Source organism: Corvus hawaiiensis, chromosome 5, assembly GCF_020740725.1.
Source record: "Corvus hawaiiensis isolate bCorHaw1 chromosome 5, bCorHaw1.pri.cur, whole genome shotgun sequence".
NCBI lineage: Eukaryota > Metazoa > Chordata > Aves > Passeriformes > Corvidae > Corvus > Corvus hawaiiensis.
In genome coordinates, this window is record NC_063217.1 from 44,119,175 (window position 1) to 44,139,710 (window position 20,536).

Consider the following 20,536-nt stretch of genomic DNA (forward strand, 5'->3'; position numbering starts at 1 on the left):
TAAGTATTTTTCTATAGTTTGAATTACTGAACTTTGGTTAGCATTGGAGAAATTGCCTTTATGTTGTTGGTAACTTTTAGAATAAGCCACTGGTTCTGTTACATTTGAACAGATCATCTTAATTGAAAAGCCAATATGTCCTTTTGCAGATCTTTATTTTTTCCCTCTAGTGAGAAAATAAAATCTTAGGTCTTGGTTGGCAGCCACTCATTAACATACCGTAAACATATGGCTCACAGAGAATGCCACCTGGGCCATTTGTGATTGTTACCTGCTCTTTGTTAAAGATGAATAGGATTAGCTTTGCCGTAGGAATACTTGATTCCTCCATGGCGAGTACAGAGCAAAGAGCAGTGATGGGTGGGAGCAAAGGTCCGTGCAGAGGAGGATGCTGCCCAGGTGTGGTGACCTGTCAAAGTTTACCCTCTTATTATGAAGGAATTAATGTGTAAGTGGGAGAGGAAGAGAGGAGGAGGCAGCACTTGTGGTTAAATCTCCTGCAGTTATAATCTTCGTGTGTTGGTATTAACAAAGCATTGCATGAAAAAGATGAGAACTTCAAAGTACTGAGCTTTTTGAAACTTCCTGGAAAAAAAAATGCTCAGAGCTAATTATTTTAGGTTTTAAGAGTCAGTTGTGTTCCGATTTCAGGTGTTGCTTTTCATTTTGCTTGTTTGTTTGTGGTTTTGGTTTTTCTGTTTAATGATTGCTTTTCCAATAGTGGAAAGTAATTGGTTCCATGTTCAGACTATGGATAGATTCCAAAACTAATTTTTAGAGGTTAAGTTTTAAGTTTTGTCATTAATTTTATTGGAATTTTGGCTTTTTCTTGCTTTTAACAATAGACAATATTAATATTGAAGAGTAAGCTACGACCAGGTTTATGTTTTAAGCATCTTTTGTGTGTGCAGTTTTTGTTTTGGATATATTCTAAGGTTGAGGCCAATAGGGTAAAGGTTAAAAAATTTTTAAAAAAAACAGAAAAACTGTGAACTTTCATTGTTGCAGTTCTAATTTTTTTTGGATGCGTTTTGTGTTCTATAATAAAGGGTGGATCTTGCTTTTTTTTTTAATGCGCCCTTTTTGGATACAGTTTTATCACTCTGCTGTATGGGTTCCTGTGCTTGTTCCTGCAGCAGTTCACTTCAGCCTGTTGCCTTTTTATATTAGCATCGGAAATACCTATTCCTTTGTGTTATTGTTAGAATACTAGCTTTACAGAAATTTATTTGACAAGTGGGAAAATTGTAATCATGTAACTTCATTTCCAGATCTTCAGTTCATTAGCCAACTTGGCTAAAATCTATAAAATGTACCAATTCTATTCACTTTGAAGTTTTAGTAGCATTTCTGTTGTTGTTGGCAACATTTCCACTGTTAGTATTGTGTTCCCCTGAGAGAATTTGTAGCTTGCAAGAAATCTTACTGGTATGCAGACAGTAATATCCCAGGCTTTGTATTATGCTGTGTTGTGCCATAACAGATTTATGTCTGTTTCTATTTGACATCTTAATTAGTAACTCACTGGAATCACTGTTTTCCTTTTTAAAACTCTCTGTTTTCAGTCTGCCCATGAAAACAAAATTATTTTCTTGTTAGCAGAGGTTAATTTGAATATAAAAATTAATTTAGTTGTCCTGGAGAGATTTTTCTGCTCTTTGCTCTGGGAGAGTTTCTTTCTTTTAAAAGAAAAAAACTATTGTGGATGAGTGTAAGGTGTGATGGCAGTAATACTCTTACACCTCTAAGTGGAACAGTGTGTGTAAAACAGACTTTGATTGTATTGTATTGCAAAGAAGGCAGGATGTTGGTTCATGCATTACATTTGCCAGATACCCCATGCATCATCTGACTATTATGTCTGTCTCTGGCTTTGTGAGTTTTACTTTTAAATACACTATTCCCGAACAATTGCAGTTTGTTTCCTGGGGTTTTTTAACTATTATTTATTTATTTATTTATTTAGATATATTGCTGTGGGGATTTGAGTTATTTATAACATAAGATCAGATATAAAATGTGTGTTGATACTTAGAATGCAGCTGAGGCAGTATGTTAACACTGGCATGAGTGTGATTGTATCTGTTTACCTTTCACTTCTAATCTGTTTTGTCTTCAGCATGACTTTTGCTACATATCCCAACAGGGAATATTTGTATGTTAAAACCAGATTTAGATCACAGTGTTAGAGTATTCTTGGAATAAAATAGGAAGTTTTCTGCCAGTTTGATATGAGAAAAGGCATTTTTGGATTTTGATAAAGTTGAGGAGCCAACACATGCCTGGATTGCCATTTTCTTACCAATTCTTCTCTTTGTTGCAGTTGATGGACAAATCCACAGGAATTAAGTCACCTCGCAGGAATTAAATCACCATTGCTTGTAAAGATCTTTTCTTCCCACCTGTAAAAAGTTTTTGTGATTTACAGATGAGGCAGCTGTTAGTTTGGAAAACTAACTGAACAGATTCTTTCCTCATTTAGATACTGAGAGAGAAAAAGTACTTTCTGCTGCAGATATGAGTGACTGTAACTGTATTTCATCATTCTGTTGCCACTATTTGAGCTCTTGTGTTTAGACACAAATGTTGCTGAGAAGGAAGGTGGGCCAGATTTGGTAGCTTTCAAGAAATAAAGGCTGTACACAAGGCAGAGCTACTTTGTGAAACATTAGTAAATAGTGAATACTATAAAAGAAGGTTAGACAGCATTTATTTGTGCTCTTTGCTGTGTTCCCTGCTTCTTTGTTATCTGTGTGCTGCCCCTTCCATTTCAGTGGATACAAAACTGAACAATCAAAATTGGTGCTAAAATAACTCTGAAGGTGTAAACTTAATAAAAGTTTTTTATATCCATGATAAGTAAAAATACTCATGAATTCTCAGTATGAAAAATAAAACAACAGTACATTCTTAATATATGCACAACTACAATGTATGAAATATTCAGTATATTCTGAATAAATTTATTAGAAAAGTTTGGAAATTTTTGTGGGATGATTCCATTTTCTTCGTCTCCATAAAATCGGTATACACTTAATATATATTTTTTTAGTTAAGCACAGGATACAGTGTTTTCCTGTCCAGTCTTTTCCCTTTTATTTCCTCGCCCCTCCCCCTCCCCCCCCTCCCCAAATATATTCATACCTTTCCTTCTGAGAAGGTAGATTTATTTTCTGTTTCATGAAGGGAGAACACATTTTCTGCAGCTGGGAAGAAAAATAGCTTTTCTTCCAAAATGCTTGAAAGCAGCTGTCAAACATCAGATTCTGTTTAACGTTGCTTTTTGTTTGGGCTTTGCATTAAGAGGTGGGAGCCCAGCTTTTCACTTAGCAATGCTTTTTTATTCAGCAACTGATTTGAGAACTGCTTGACGTGGTAAGAGATAACAGTTTTATTGCATTAAGAAGTTATTAATTTTAGGCTGTCTGTTGTTTGTCTAGGTTTTTATCCCGTTTTTTGGTAAAGATGGCAGCCAACAATGCAGTGCTGAACAGACTGGAGCAGAAGGGTGCAGAGGCTGATCAAGTTATTGAGTACCTCAAGCAACAAGTTGCTCTGCTCAAGGAAAAAGCCAGTAAGGATTTACCTATCTTATGCTAAACCTACTAACCAGATGGTTAACAGTAAATGCTCATAGGAGACAATGAGAATATGTGGTGCTCAGCCTTTAAAGTGTGTTTCAAGTTCTCCAAGATAAAACTTGTAACAGTAGCACCACTTCACTGTCCTGTGGTTTGTGGGGGTTTTGGTTTTGTTTTTTTTTTTTTGTTTGTTTGTTTGTTTGTTTGTTTTTTTTCGAAGCTGCTTATTCTGATCTAGAAGAGGTATGGATGAGGAAGAATTAGTGACACAAACTATGGAAATTTGATAGGACAGGATTCCATTTGAAGGGAGTAAGGGGAGTTGGAAAGAACACAAGACCGTGCATTATCCTGAGTTTGTTACTGCTTTTTCACAACTATGGCATTCTTTCAAGAGTATCATACCTTCAACTTTGATATTTTGTACTTAACTTCACTGTATCCATGAATTGAGGTGCTGTGTATTACAAACATCATCAAGGTTTTTCTGTAGGTTTCTTGGAGTTTTTTCTTGTGATTCTGTTTAGGGGACTGAGAAGATAGTATATTGAGAGGCAACTTGATTATGTAAGTATTGTAAAAATGGCTATTTCCAACAAAGTAAATAATTCCTAAGTATTTCTGATGCTACACTCCTTGAAAGTTTTCACTTACGTGCTTTTGGCTCACCATGTTTCACTTTTCTTTAAAAAGAAACCTCTGTGTCCAAAGTGATTGAATGCTAGTTACTGAAACCTGGTTTCTTTAATGTGTCAATTCTAGTCTTGCAGGCATCTCTCCGAGAAGAGAAGAAGCTCCGTGTAGAAAATGCTAAACTGAAGAAAGAAATTGAAGGGCTGAAACAAGAGCTGATTCAGGCTGAAATTCGAAATGGAGGTGGGGAAAAAAGTGCTGTTCTCATACAACATAGATGTAGTTAGCACAAAACTATCTTAATTCTTCTTGATTTTTACCTTTTGTATGTGATTTTATGGTACTTCCTACAAATCCTGGATTTTCCTAGGTTCTGTGCCTATGACAAGTTACTTGATTCCAACTTTTTAATGAGCTGCAGGCCTGACAGATCCATATACCAAACTTAATCAGAAGTGGAACTAGTTCTTTGTATGTTTTTGTTCAGTGCCTTTCATAATAAGCCCCGAACCTCACTGATGACAATAACTCCTTGTAATACCTTAGAAATTGCTGCATGTCTAACTCTTCTTGCTACTTTGAATATTTAATCTGGCATGACTGAAAAATTACTATGGACAAATCAAGCCATAGTGCAAAGTACACATGGTCAGGGACTTAACTAGGAAAGCTGTGGTAATGTAAAATTAGAAACAGTATGTTCTGAATTTATGATTCTGTGCTTTAGACCAGCCTTCCATTGGACTTCTTTGTTCTTTGCACTCCTCTATGTAGTTCTATTCAGCTTGTACCATCATTATATACTTCATATTAAAAAAGAAAAGAGAAAAACCTCCCCAAAATGGAAGTGTTTCAGATACAGGATGTTGTCTTTTAAAGTCCTCTTCTGCCCTCAACAGTTATTGCTATTTATTCCCATGCTGTCAGTATTGTAATTGTTTAAGATAGTATCTGGATGCTAGCATTCAACTGTACTGAATGTTTTACTGGTAAAACAGCACATTCAGTCCTTAAAAAGATTAACATGTTGTGAATACAGAGAATTATTTTGCTCCTTTGGGCACCAGTAAAGCCTTTTCATGTACTAAACCAAACCATTAGTTATATTTCTCTGTTGTCTGTTAGTCTGCAGCAGTTCTTGACAGGTGTAGGATATTTCACAGAATCTGTTTTGCTTGAGAGAGGTCTCAAGGTATATTGGTCCAAGATGGCAAAGGAAGTGCTTGATGTGCATCTTCCTTTAATTAGCTAGTTCATCTAAGTGGTAGTAGGACTAAATTAATATCTTTTCTTATGAAGGAAATAGATGTTTTTTAGCTTTGAAAGTACTAAGTAGTTGAGCACAGAAATTAGATGGACACAGAAGATCAAAAATATCATGAGATATTTTTTCAAAAATCTGAGAAACAAAGACTTTCCCTAACTAGCAAGCAAGTGGTTGTTGGTAGAACAAATCTCATATTCAAATGATTTTAGAAAGTTGTCTATAAGAATATAATTTGTGCAAATCATTTCTGTGTTGAAGAGGATAGGTATCAAACTAACAAAGTGCAGTTCTTCAGGAAAGTTAATAAATATCTGAAATACAAAACAAAATGTATGCAGAATGGAGAATTCTATAATAGTAACATCAGAAGGATTTATCAGTCGTTAATCATAGAACAGCCTGGATTGAAAGGAAGTTCAAAAATCATCTAATCTATCCTTTCTTGGGAAGGGGAGCCTTGATGATACTGTCTAGCGCACTGATGATGCTTACTCACTACAGTTATTGGATTAAAAGCCTTGATGAGATTCTTGAAGAGCAGAATGTAGAAGAGAGGTGATTCGTACACTTTCGTCTGGTAAGATTGATAGTGCAATGTCCAGAATTCTGTATCAGCAGGTTAAAGAGCTATTGAAGGTAATGTGGAGAATTTAGGGAAGGGATGTGAGAAATCAACAGATCATGTTAGGTCTGCAGGTAGTTTCATATTATTCAGGCTCAGTTTCTGAAGTTTAATCATAAGAGTTGAGGGATGATCTGAATACTGTATAAAAAGGATTTTGTGCATAACTCATTTATGGAATAGTCTCCAGTATGATGAGCTATAAACTGAAACTAGCTATAAACTGAAACTAAACAAATGGGAAATAAGGAATTGGTAGAAAAAAATAACTAGATGTTGACATCAACTATAAAAAGAGATGGTATTTGCTTATGTATTTTCTGTTATTTAGCACTTTCTCCCATTTAAAAATATGTAGTCAAACACTTCGTTTTAACTGATGATAATAATCATACATAGATTGAGTTCTGAAACGTGTTTTGTAATGTTGTGCTTCACTACTCAGCAATTGTGGTTTAGGTATATGAAGCAAAATTTTCAGTTCTCTCTGCTTTTTCATTTATGTTGGACACTTAAAAATGTCAGTGTTCAAAGTTCTGGTACTGCCCTAACTTTTGTGGTTTTGATTTTAGTAAAGCAGGTCACAGTTCCTCCTGGTACAACCCTTTCTACAGCTTCATTTTCAGAGGATATTCCACAACCTACAGCAGTTACAGCATCTTCTGGTTCCAAAGATCAAATTCAAGGTGAAGATGAAGAAAAGAAAAAGAAGGAAAAAGTAGAAAAAAAAGGTGCTTCACTTTTCTTATCTGTGATAGACAGTTGAGGTATTTAATTTATGCAAGTGCTTTTGCATGTTTTTGAGCACCGAATAAAAGCTTTCATACAGCTACAGTAGGAAGAGTCATGTGCTAGCTCTTAAATCTTGAAAGTACTTGAAGCTAATGAAGGCTGTCAAGTAAGCTACAGATTCTTCCTTGCATGGGATGCATGCCAAATTCTGTTTAATGTGACTGAACTTCCTCATTCAAAAAACCACCACCAACAAAAAACAAGGCATGTCTGTTGGACACCTGTACTTTCGTGCAAGCGTATCTTGTAACTTAAACCTATGTTTTGCACACATTCTCTAATGCAGATTATTATTAATTTTCTATGAATAGATTTGTACAGGTTTTCAGAATTTGGATATTATGATAGTGCTCTGTCTCTCTTATTTTTCTGATGAGCTGTACAGAGACTTAAAAGCCATTTCATATTTTTTGACGTATTACAGTCTTTGCTGCATTAATATTCCACAGAGCTGTAAACACAAAAGCAGAGGCCACATATCTTATCAGTCAATTAACTGTTTCCCTCAAGTATTCAGTGGCTACAGAGCAAGTATTCAGTTGGTAAGGAAAAATAATACTTTCTATATATGATGAGGGGAAGTACAATACAAGTAGCTTAGACTCAGTTAGACAAGCACAGATCACAGAATATTCTGAGTTGAAAAGGGACTCACAAGGATCATCAAGTCCACCTCTTAAGGGAATGGCCCATACAGGGATTGAACCCACAAATTCAGTGTTATTAGCCCCATGCTCTGACCAACTGAGCTCATCTCATATGGAAAGCAATGGTTGACTTTTGCCTTCCAGTGACTATTTGGAAAAAGGTGAAACAGAGCATGAACATTAAATAGTAGCCCTGAACAGGTTATTTCTGTGGAGTTCAGCATCTGTTGTAGATACTGTATTTAACAGTTGAAGTAACCAATGTGTAAAATTTGGTTTTAAGTCTAGAAATTGATGAAATTATGGAATATCTCAAATACCTTTGCTTTCTGTCCTCTGTCATCTGTTTCCTCTCTGTTATTCTCATATTCATTGTTCTACTTCATGCAAATCTCATCTGTGTGATTTCTCTGGGTATTGATTCTGGACTGACTCTGACACTGGCCAAAGGAGAGCATTTTTCTCCTTAGCGTGTGGCATTGAAATGGATATTTTCTATGTATCTGTCTATATGCACCATGTACACATTTGCTGTGTTCTCTTTTGATGAAAGACTTCATTTCTCTTGTAGAGAAATGTCATGGAGAGCAGTGTGGAATGACACCAAGGATAAACATGGCAGGACTTTCAAATGATTTTAGATATTATATGTCAGCTATTTGGATTGGGATTTTTTTTTCCAGTTTCTCTTACATTATTGTATATATGACTGATTTTATTAATCTAATTGTCAATTACATTAAAAACCCCAGTCGTAATCACTAGAGCTTTTCATTCATCATAAATGAGCTGAAATATTTTTGAAGAGCCGTTGCTTACATTAAAAAAATACTGCCTTTTTATTATTGAATGTATAATTTAATTTCAGGCTGTACTGGAACAATGATGAATGAATCAAATTGCATGTTGTGTTCACTTTTCCTTTTTTGTTCCCTAAAGAAGAGAGTTTAGTTTACATTAATATGTAAGTTATCTTGGATGAAAGAATAACTGAATATGCTTATTTAAAGTAAGCATCTTAGACATTTAGTAAACATCTTAGACATTTCTTAATCTCCCAGAGATTATAGCTGTTAAACAAGTCTTGAATGTCTCCTAAACAGCACAGTCTTATCTACAAACTGGATGTAACTTGCTCATCTTGAAAGCTGTATTGCATGTTTTATGATTCTATGATCTAAATAAGCAGCTGAGTATGGGGAGCATTGAGTCACTGTTGCTTTATACTATACAGTCTGTGTGGATGATGATCACGGGGTAAAGACACCACACCAGGGGAACCTTGTAAGCTATGAGCATTTTCATGCACTGTTAAGTTTGGGAAGTGAAGAATTTTGGCTAAGGTCATCTTGAAGAGTTGCATTGCAGTTGTGACAGTGCAGTTGCAGTGAGTTCACAGCTCCTGACTGTGTACAATGCTGATAATGCTGATAAGCACTAGTAACCTGATGGACTGTGATTGCCTAGTTTGCTTTTACTGGTGAAACACCATGGCAAGGCTTACTGGTAATTGCTAAGTATTAAAATGGGACTATCAGGCTTATTGATGTGGCCTTTGTTAGAGTATTTATGTCACTTACCCATGTTAGCTGCACTTAAATTCAGGGTGACTTTACAAACAGGAGGTGGCAATTAGTTGAGGTAATGATGTAAATTGAAGTATGCATGATGATTCACCACTGGAAACTGGTAATAGAGGTGCTAACTCTTTACTCTTCTTTTGTGTTTTGCACAGAATTTATGCTTATTTCTGAGATTGTAGCTCACATTTCCCTTGCAGTATTCATATACATTAGTTGTGCTTTTTTAAATGTTAATTTCACGAACAAAATGTTCTTTGATAGGTGAAAAGAAGGAGAAGAAACAGCAGCCAGCTGCTGGAAGTAGTGATGCAAAACCTGTAGATGTTTCTCGTCTGGATCTTCGTGTTGGCTGCATTATTACTGCTGAAAAGCATCCAGATGCAGACACTCTGTACGTTGAGCAAGTGGATGTTGGTGAAGCAAGCCCAAGGACTGTTGTCAGCGGTTTAGTGAAACATGTTCCTCTGGATAAGGTATTGACAAAATTATTTACTTAGAGCTTTTCCTTTCCTAAAGTATCTTAAGACATTCATCTGTTTATAGGATATGTTTTCATTCTGCTAAAAGACTTGTACAGTCATGAAAACAAAAATAAAATGCAGATGGAAGTAATGCTTAACAACATTTGCCAGAAACCAGAGAAGTACCCTTTCCGCAAATCAGTTTCTGATTGCAGTGCTTCTATCCTGGGATCTTATTCCATGCCATTGGTACACACTGGACTCTGAAACTAAACAGATGTTACCCTTCCTTTAGGTTTCCTACTATGTAGTAGAGAAATCATAGTACCTTTGTTGGTATGATCCAAACTTTCGAAACCTTTGCCTTCCAATTCTCTTTTATAGCCTGTTGAAATATTTGGCAAGAAGTAAAGCAGAGAGCATGTAAATTCAGCTTAGCTGGCAATAAGTAGCTTAAACAACAGTGGAATACAAAATGCATATTTTTGCTTCCTTGTGCAGAATAGAATCTGCCTCTGTGCTTCTTTTAGTTAATACACTTTGGTGTTTGACACAGATGGTTTATGGGTGCCTTTGAACAACCTAAGGCTTCAAGATTAAGTTCTGCTTTCACACCTCTTCTAGAGGGGGAGAGGAATTGACTGAAGGCTTCTCCTAAATTCAAATTCAGGCTCGGCATTTAATACATTGTTGTTTGAGCAACTGCAAAATGGATCATGAAGGAATTGGTCTTAGTCTGGAAAAAGCTCCACTTTCTTAAATGTCTTTTCAATCCTTGTTTGCACACTGTCCCCATGGTAAGACTGCAAACATAGGAAGCAATTAAAATTGTGATTGTTTTTATGCTACACAAAGTTACTGAATCAAAAAAATAAAGAAAGACTGAATATAGTAACTATTCTGCACTGATCACCCTATGGTGTCCGCTTACTGGATTTGCAGTGGACAAAATCTCAAATTGCTTGCTTTTAGCAGTCTGCTTTCAAGAAAGTATGTAGAAGAAAGCATCTTAAAAGCCATTCTAAATGGCTTTTAAGACTTACAAACGTGAAGTGCATAGAATGAAATGGCAGCAAGAGTCTTTTCTCTTTAACCTTCTTTCTGAGTGGTAGAATAATCTGAAGTGCTCATTAGAAGAGAATTAGGGATCATCCTTGCACGTTCTTTGAGAACAATTTGTTTGCGTGTCTGTTTTTGGTTTTGGCAAGTCTCTATTAAGACAGTAAATTCTTAGGGGCAAGCTTCCATCTTTTTGTGTTTTTTGAAGTGTTCAAAAATGTGAAGGCCTGGCATGTGTCTACTGCCATATATTGAAATAAAAATATATACATCAGATCAAGGACCATAGCCATAAATTTTTTCACAAAAAAATTCAGCTGTTCATGATTTTGGTGTTTGATGTGGTAATTTAGCAGTGTTTGAGGCTGTAGTATTTGTATCATCTGATTTTACTTTTGGTTAGGAAGCACAGTGTGTATCTTCACTAACATTTCAGTATATGGTGCAAGTTATTTATGGGTGTGAAAACGTCTTGCTTGCCCACTTTATATGTGGCTGTGTTTTTGTTCACATGGTGGTAAAGCCACGTCAGAAGTTGCACCCTCTGTTGTCATGAACAGATGTGTCACAAGTAATACGGATATGGAAGGATGTTGGCATGAGGTGGACCATGCCATTGCTGAGCTCTTTTGGCAGCTGGGGACAATTGGGGAAATTTCTGAAATGTCAAAAGGAATTGACAGCTTTTCTGCCACTGCATTTGGCTTTTTGAAGTGGATCTTTGTGTTTCTAGCATTGATACCTGTTTCAGGTAATTGTTCTTGAAATTCAGGCAATTCTCCAGTGTCACTTTTTGTCACCTCCTGAAATCCTCTTTAACGTAAGAGAACCTCATGTCAGTGATCAGAAGTGAAGAACAGAAATGCAGGGAATGTATCTTAACAAGCAAGGAAAAGGCCACCATCATCCTCCAGAAATACTATTCTACAGTTCTACCATTCTATTCTACATTTGTTGTAAGAGGACACATTACACTTACATCTGTTATAAACTATATACTCTGATTTTTATAGCAGAAAGTTTTTCTTCCATTTAGATGCCTTGAACTCCTTTCTTTCTAGATCACTGTGTTGTCCACCCAGTAATCAGCATTCCATTCAATAGTGATAATTCAGTGCTAGATAATACTACAACTTGCATTTTAGTCACTGACATGTTACAACCATTTTTTGTGTTTTGGGCTACTTATTTCCATAGCTATAACTTGAGAAATTTTCAGTCAATGGGCTGGCTTGAAACTTACGCAAGATCAACTTTTCCTTAGCAACTGCTTCATTTTGGCTATTTATATTTTTGCTTTTTAAAGTGTTCTACTTGGAAAATATACAGTATTTGAAATAATCATATGAGTTTTATTAATTATTAATCCTGCAGGTTTGTTGAAAGTTTGTGTAGTGATGCACAAAGACCAAAATCTAGAAATATGAAATATATATATATAATGTGCACTAGTAGCATGGTAATTAAGACATCTTTACTTTGTCACTTAAGAATGTTCAGGGTTTCATTTTTATTAGTTGTGAAAGTGTGGTTTGCTTTATAGTCCAAAGTGTGGCAGTTTTTCTGAACAAAGTGTATTTTCTCTGGTTTACTTCTGTAATTTTTATTAAAATAAAACAAAACCCAGAGAAACGTAGTTTCACAGGTTTGCTCTAACAAATTCAGTGTACAGTATATACAGCCATTTTCAATGACTAAAAAAAATTCAAGGCATTTGGGTTAAATAAGATAAAATTTAAGATTCAAGTGAGCTCATTATGTAAAAGACCTCTAAGCTTCCAGGATACAGTTTGAAATTTTTACCTATGAGCCTAATTTGCAGACTGGTTTTGTTGTTGTTATTATCATCATTAAATAGAAATTGCTTGGTAATAGTGCTCTAATGAAAGTAGACTAAAGTGGTGGTCTGTAATGAGTAAAGAAGGGAATGCAAGTGAAATGCCTCGCCTGTTTTTTAGATTTCTGAATTGCATATTACATATTTCCATGATAAATATGTCACATTTCAGCATTTAATCCCTTATTCACTGGCCAGCTCTTAAGGGGTTTAAATGTTATGTTACTGGTGTCCAGGCATTAAAATCGTGAATCTGTTGCTACGTGCTTCTCTTACACTTCGCTTATCATGGTAAGATCTCGTCACTGTATTTCTTTCGTTGTGATGAAATAATGGGAGTCCCCAGAACCACATGGCATTTTAAGTACTCATATCCTTCTGTTTTCCTCCCCCAAGATGCAGAATCGGATGGCAGTACTTCTCTGTAACTTGAAACCTGCAAAGATGAGAGGAGTGGTGTCTCAAGCAATGGTGATGTGTGCCAGCTCCCCAGAAAAAGTGGAAATTCTGGCTCCCCCACCTGGAGCAGTACCTGGGGACAGAATCACTTTTGAAGGTTTTCCTGGTAAGTAGATATTTGGGAAAATGATGGAAACAGGTATGCCAATGTGGCCTCAGCATCGAAACACATCAAAGAGCTTTTTTTAAAGTTGGTTGGGTTTTTTGTTGAAATTTTCTGAATTAGTTCTTTTTTTTTTTAAATTTACATGCTAATATTGTGTAAATAAAGGATTAAAAATACTGTATCATCTGTCAAAAAATTGTAACTTGATAAAGTTGTATAGAACTAAATGTAAAATATCCCATTCCTTTAAGTCTCAGTAAGTATTTCAGCTTTGAAATACATGGATAAACATAGTTGCACTTGGCAAGTTACAACAAGCAAATGTAAAGCATCTTTCACAGTGTCTCAGTGTAAGTGATGAAGTATTAAATTCCTAATTCCAGCTCCTCCCTGTAGTGAAAGTGTCAGAACTTGGGGAGGGTTTTTTTTTTGAGGAGGAAGAGATGGAGAGGATAGAAGGGGGTGGAAGTCTATTCATGAGAGGAGCCCATAATATTCAAAACACCAGGGTTTTTTTGTTTGTCTGGGATGAAATGTCTTCTTAGGTTTCCAAAGAGAGACATTGGACTTCTTCCCACTTAATTAAATCAATAAATCCATTCAGAATATAAATAAGAATTTAACCAAATCTAAACTTTATCAAAAGATGATTTTTCGTCCATTTTTCCATTTCTTCAACCTCTATAAAAAGGATTAATTTTTGGCTGCTTATTGGGAACTCAAATAAAGCATCACAGATTTATCATGTGGATGAATGCTTCCCTCCTACCCAAATTCCAGTTCATTAGTCTCAGTCTGAAAGGGATACAGTCAGATCATCTTCTTCTGTTGCTGTATTTGTTAGCACTGTTACTTTGTTATTTTTATAATGGTTATGAGTGTTTTCATCAGGAAGTGCTGGTTCATTATGATCCCAGTAAAAAGCCACTCAGACTAAAGACTCAGACTAAAGTGTCATTTAAAATGCTGTTTATGAGAGCTGAGTGTGAAAAGAAAGACTAGTATAAATAATCTTAGGTTGCGCAGATGATGGGAATGTACCTGCGGCATGCTGTGCACTCCCTGTCCATAAGGAGAGTTTCTTCCCTTTCTGTTGTTTGAGTTATTGCTATTTTTTTTACTCATTGCGACTGTCAATCATAAAGGAAGTTTGTGTGAGAACTTGGTGCTGCCCTGTTCCATAAAGGTGAGGACACACAGGAGGCTCAGTTGCTGATGCCAGATGGGAGCTGCCTGCCTGCAGGCTCCTCTCCTATGATCAGCTGCCTAGCTTTATCCTGTACCCTAAGAATTTAGGAATTTGTGCAGCACAGCCCAAGCTCAGATCTGCTCAGGTTAACTGTTAAAGTGGATCACAGAGGTCTTGATGAACAGTGCTCTTCTGGTCAGGATCGCTGCATCGCTTTAACATAAAGAAAATGTGGTCCAACTCCCAGTATTTCCCATAGTTGGTGAAAGTGTATGTGTGTGCATTTATCAATGAAGTATTCATCTTCAAGGTGAATTTGTTGTTCAAAAGTTGGCTTTCACATGTGAGAAGATGGTGTAACTTTATTTTCTGCATAGAACCATATTAACCTTTTTAAACTATTGTACTTCTGACAATTTCTAGCTGTACAGCAGCATTTTGATTTATAAACCTCTTGGCAAGCTCTATGTGTAAACATATTTGCATGAAATACCTTTCAGAAATATATATGTGTGTGTATATATATATATATAAATTTTTTTTTATACTTCCCAAGAGTGAAGTTGTGATGCTTTAAAAATATATATATATTTTGGTTGGAATATGATAAAGGAAGCAATGCTCTGTCTAGGTGCTCTGTGAAACAGAAAAATAGCTCAGCTTGCTGAGATTTAATGCTCCAATTGAAAATACTTTAAAATAATACTGTGTTTAAAAAAGGAAATCAGTCTGGCAGCATTTGTTTTTTTCAGTTTTAGTTTCCTGTATTAAAAATATAGCAAGCTTGCTAGTTGAGATGCAGAATTGGTAAGCTATACTGAAATCTTAAATGCTTCAGCAATTGCATTGACTAAATTGCAGGAATACTCACTCATAGCTTCTAGTTGTTATCACATATAGTGAGTAAAGATGGATTAAATCTTGGACCTTTGTTACCTGCAAGAATGTTCTCATACTGCCTTCTGTTGCTGTGGAAATGGATGTGCAAGAGAGCATCAAGTTGTAGAATAAACATTTCTAGTGTATAGGCCCTGCAAAATGATATACAAGCTCACCCCTCAAAAACGCCCTACGCCCAGCTTGAGGGTCTTTTTTGGTTTGCTTTTGTCTAAGATATAGCCTTACTCCGAACTTATATCTCAAGTAGCTTCATATGCCTGGCATTTGAAAATGGGAGAGCTGGTAGTACTGCTATTTTCTGTTCACCAGCATATCTATTCTTGCACATGACTAATGAAGTGAGTTCTGTCAAAATAATTGAACTATTTGACTTCAGTTGTTTGGTTTTTTTACAGTGGCAAAAAGCTTTTCCTAGAGCAATCAGTTACAGAAATATTTGTTCTAAAATTATTCCCATCTGTTATAGTATGCAGACACTGTGTTGACATTTTGATCCTTAAAAGATACAGAATAAGCTAAAGGTGGTGTGTAAATTGTTCTAGCTCTGAAGGCTTGCAGCCAGTGACACAAGGTTTTGTGTGCATTATATTGTTTCCTTCTGGTGGGCAGCCAAAGACACGGCGCTCTGATGAGTGCCAAATGAAGGTTTTTACAACCTGTTTGCCAGGTGTATATATCCAGGGCTATAGATTGTAGTCTGAAATGTGGCACTGTTCTCTAATGCTTCATAAAGAGCTGCTTGGAAAATTTTGTAGGTATGAGATTAAAGCTAATCACTGACTTTGAAAATTTACCTAATGCTTAATAGTGCGAAGTGATCTGTCTTTTTCTTACCTAAAACTTATTTCAAAGAGTTCTAAATCTTGAGATTTTACTATCTTGAGTAGGAAGATGCAAAAAAAAGCATTGGTAGATGGAGACTTACAAAATCATGGTGACATCTGCTTCTGTAAATTTATTTGTTGGGTTCTTGTCTTTTTTATGTTGCTGTTGTAAACTAAGATAGGGGGAAACTCACTGGGAGACTGGAAAACTATTTCTCAGTTTTTAATGGGGTTGAACATCTATCTTCTACTGACCTTTTTTGTGTTAAAACCTCATGCTTCTTAGCTGCTGCTCTCTCCTCAAAGACCATCTGGCACTTCCCTGATGATGTTACCAGGAGGATAGACTCCTTGTTGTGTCACGTCATTTAATTTCAATGCTTAATTGTAACCGTTTATATTCTGATCAATTTTTTTTTAAATGTAACTGTAAAGCATAAAGATTCAGTTGGAATCCTTGAAGTTAAAATAGAAAGGACAGCTGGGTCTTATTTAAGTTTGAAGTATGAAAGCCTGTGAAGCAACAGAAGCACCACCGGCAACAATAAAGCAACTCTAAAATGCACGCAGCTGTCTATCAAGCAGCTTGGAATTGAGTTATTTTTAAGTCTTCTCTCTCCATCATACACGATATTCATGAGATACAGACTAATTTTCTTTGGTTGTTTTAGTTGAAGTAAACCAATTGTATCTTGTTTCAAACCACTTAAATTTTTTTTCTGTAGCAACTGGAGTGTTTACCTAGAACTATCTTGGGTGTTACTGAGGAGAGATTTGATAAAGAATGCTGTTGCCTGGAGTATTGTTCTGTTTTGTTTGTTTATTTGATGTCTTTGCCCTCAGTAGAATTTTTAACACTGTTCTATACTCCAGTGCATGAATCTTCAAGATCTCTTGGGCCTTTTTTGCATTCAAAACTTTATAAAATTTTTATCCTACTTCACTGGAAAAGGTCTGATTTTTAAACTGTGGAAGAATTGTTCTGTCGTGTGTGTGTGTGTAAATTCTATAACCTCCTACAAAGCCTACAAAGCCTTAAGACAGCAATAATACTTAAAGATTTCACAGCTAACTGTGAAATCTGTTTTCTGATAGCAGTGACAGATGCTTTGATGCCACAGCAACCAGAGATCTGTTACTTATAATTATATAATTATATAATTAAATTATCATTCTGGTCTAAGAATCACTAGCAATTAAGGAAATTACTATCTCTAGAAAAATAAAAAGTGGTAAAGCTGGAGTGCAGTCGTTAGCCTGTAGTTAGCAGGTTTCTTTAATCAAAGCTTGAGAGTATTCATGTTTTCCTTCAGCTGCACGGTTACAATTCACTGTGGGGTAAGTGGCATTAAGTAAAGTCACACATCATTGTGTCCTTTTGCCCCTTGCTGCGCTGAGATCTATTCCTACAGTAGTTATTGAGCTGTTACAAAATGGAGAGGTTTCTTGCTTATTACGAAAATTTTTTTGTAGTATTGAAACTTCAAGATGGAATGACATGTTTAACAAAATTTGGGACCTCTTATTTGGCTCATTTTCAGTAAAGAAGAGTGGAAAGCTGATTAAACGATTAAAAGCTTCAATTTATTTTATTTATAGAAACTCTTCTAAAGAATATTTTCTGGGAAGAAGGAATGCAGTGAGGAGAAGGCATAGGAAAATGCACAGCTTAAAGCTCTGGTAGTATTTAAAATTGGTGCCTATGCTAATCTAGTATTAGCTCACCACAGATCCCAAGGGGGCTTGATGCAGGATTCCAAAGAAATTTATTAACATCCAAAACGTGTTTTTTATAATAAAAGTATGGGGTTTTTCTTACTGAAGAAAAAAAAAAATCATGTGCTTTTAATATTTGAAGAGGGGAAGGAAAATGCACAATGGATCACTTAACATTCTGTTTAATGGTTTTATTAGTTTGTATGCATGCACTGTGGTCTAAATCCAAGTTTGCCTTTGTTCATGAACCTGAGCATTAAGCTAATTTATTTTTGTGAAAATGCACAGTTAGCTCTAAACATTTAATAATTTTTATTTAATAGTGTAATTATTTAGGCAATTAACACAGTTAAATTTCTTCCTCTGTTTACTATTAATTATAAATATTATATAAAGATAATTATTAATGTTATTACTGATTTTTCTTTGAAATACTAAATGCACTCTGGTTGTGAAATAACTTGATTGCATTATTAAATACTGCTCTGGTAAGGCTAGCTTACTTCACAGAGAAATCTGGCCCAGTCTGCTTCTCTTGCATATATAGAAGCTACAGAATTAGACCCATCTACGGACAGAAATAATCCAGGTTTGCAGGCATTGTGAATGTGAGTGGACTGAACTGTTGAAAACATTTACAGGAGATTACCAATAAGGCATGAGGCAGTAGTTTTTAACCACTTGTTGGTCAGTCAGTCAGGACTTACCAAGCAGTGATGAATTTCAACCAGCTACTAGAAAAAGGTAAAAGGTAAAAACGTAAAGGTTAAAATCCCTGTAGTTTTAGTTTTTCTTCCTAAACCTTTGGGAACACTTTGTAGTGCAGCTTGGGAGTACTTGATGTTCTGCTCACTTGGAGAGCTCTTCCTCTGAGAGAATCTCAGGGATGATATGATTACTAGGATTTGGTTTTTGATTCTTGCTTGTTCTTGAACTTTTGATTTTGATAGTTTGGTCAGAATGGTGCCAATATGGCACTACAAGCAAGTAAAAATATACAGTGTAACAACAATGAAATAGCGTGAGATTCCTTTCGGTATTTAAATGTGCAATTCTTGTGGGGTATTTTATTTGTCTTGCCTGTGTGATGCACAAGAAGTTAAAAGCACACAACAATGTTATGATTAAATTATTTTTAATGAAATTTTTTAATAGAATCTGTATTGTTTTAGAGTTAAGACATTAAACTTACTTGACCTTTGAACAGAAAATAATAGTACAGTGAATTTGCTGTCTTGTTTTATCTAGATTGTATCAGCAGGCAGCAGTTTATTCAGTATCTTTGCAGCAAGATTATTTAGCTTGTTTTGTTTCTATACTTTGCATTTCATGCTTATTTAAAAATAGGAAAAATGTACTTCACTATGCTATCTAATTTGTTGACAAAATTACAAAACATTAATAGAAAAAACCTGCATTTTGTGGTCATTAGAGATCCTTAAGTAGTCCGATTTGCTAATGTAGTTAGACTGTCAATACCTCTAGGGTGTAGGTATCTTACCATGATGTATCCATTGAAGCAGGAAACTGAGGCTTATCAAGACTGAGGCCATACTTGCTGAAACTGTAGCTAACTTCTGCTTCTGTTACTTTGGGCACCAGAGCTTGTCATCAAACAGTACAAAATGTAGAAGAACAGTGTTGAAACTTGGGGCTAAAATTACATGTCAGTATTCTACCTCTGTACTATTCTTGTCTAAGTTCAGTATTCCTCAACTGTAGCAGCATCTGCTAAATGCACTTAATTGCTTATAAAAACATCATTAATTCCTAAACTTAAGATGCTGACAAACCTGTCTTGGTGAGCAGTGTACTTGTGTGGTCCATATGTACTTAATTCTTGGGAATTCTTTTGGTCTGTAGTATAAACTAACACCAATGGTTTAATTTCTTCCTTTTGACAGTGCTTGTTGTCTGATATAACCTTTTAACCTTGAAAGATCCTCATTTTCAGAGAGGTTCTGGAGGCATTTCCTAGACACTTCCTAATTCCAATCAAAGTTTTCATTTTGAGAATCAAAAGGAATGCTGGGGGATTTTTCCCTTAAAAGTGTGTGCAGTGATGCTATGTGGGCTGTCACAGATGTGCAAGTACATAGAGCTCTTGCACTGAGTTGTGTGCTATGACGTTATTCTTTGTTTTGAAACAGGAGATCCTGAGAAGGAACTTAATCCAAAGAAGAAGATTTGGGAGCAAATCCAACCTGATCTTCATACCAATGACCAGTGTGTTGCTACGTACAAAGGAGTTCCATTTGAAGTGAAAGGGAAAGGAGTCTGCAGGGCAGAGACCATGGCAAACAGCGGAATTAAATAAATAAATGGTTATTAGAAACTTTTACAGATATTGAAATGAAAAGTGATGCAAGCACAATAAAAAACATGAAATGCATGGCTAAGACCCGTTTTGTTTGACTTCTTTTCCAGAATATGTTATTTCTCCAATGTTTTGAGAATGCACTCATTCACTATGCTTATTGTCCTTGAGGTTGTGTGTTGTCAGCAGTTATTAACTACTCAGTGCTCATAACTTAATTGCCAAGTCTTGTTCGTGGTAGGACTACAGACAGGCAAGTAAATTTTCTGGACAGCTTGAAGGTGTAGAAATTCTATTTAGCAAGAACTAAAGGAAATAAGGAAAATACTCTGCCATATTCCTTGTGTGCTAATTGCAGTACTAGCAGTTGGTTAGTGAAGACCACAATTGTCTTTATTCTTCTAGTCACTTAGTAATAGTTTTTCTCCTCTTCTTCCAAGCAGTTTCCAGATCAATTATAAGCCTCTGCCCCATTTCTCTTGCCTGTGTTCTCTCTGTAGTCTGCAGTCAGTTGTAACTGGAAGATTAAATTACGGTGGTTTA

General features: G+C 35.7%; 1 protein-coding gene across 1 annotated transcript in view; it reads left to right on the forward strand.

Moving 5' to 3' along the window:
• AIMP1 (aminoacyl tRNA synthetase complex interacting multifunctional protein 1) overlaps positions 1-20,075 on the forward strand; it is a 32,504-nt gene extending 12,429 nt beyond the window's left edge. The window contains exons 2-7 of the mRNA XM_048302811.1: positions 3,441-3,574; positions 4,344-4,457; positions 6,676-6,834; positions 9,387-9,598; positions 12,879-13,047; positions 19,827-20,075. Of these exons, the coding sequence (XP_048158768.1) occupies positions 3,441-3,574; positions 4,344-4,457; positions 6,676-6,834; positions 9,387-9,598; positions 12,879-13,047; positions 19,827-19,993 (955 nt within the window). The 3' untranslated portion in view covers positions 19,994-20,075. The remainder of the gene's footprint in view (positions 1-3,440; positions 3,575-4,343; positions 4,458-6,675; positions 6,835-9,386; positions 9,599-12,878; positions 13,048-19,826) is intronic.
• Positions 20,076-20,536: the final 461 nt, after the last annotated feature.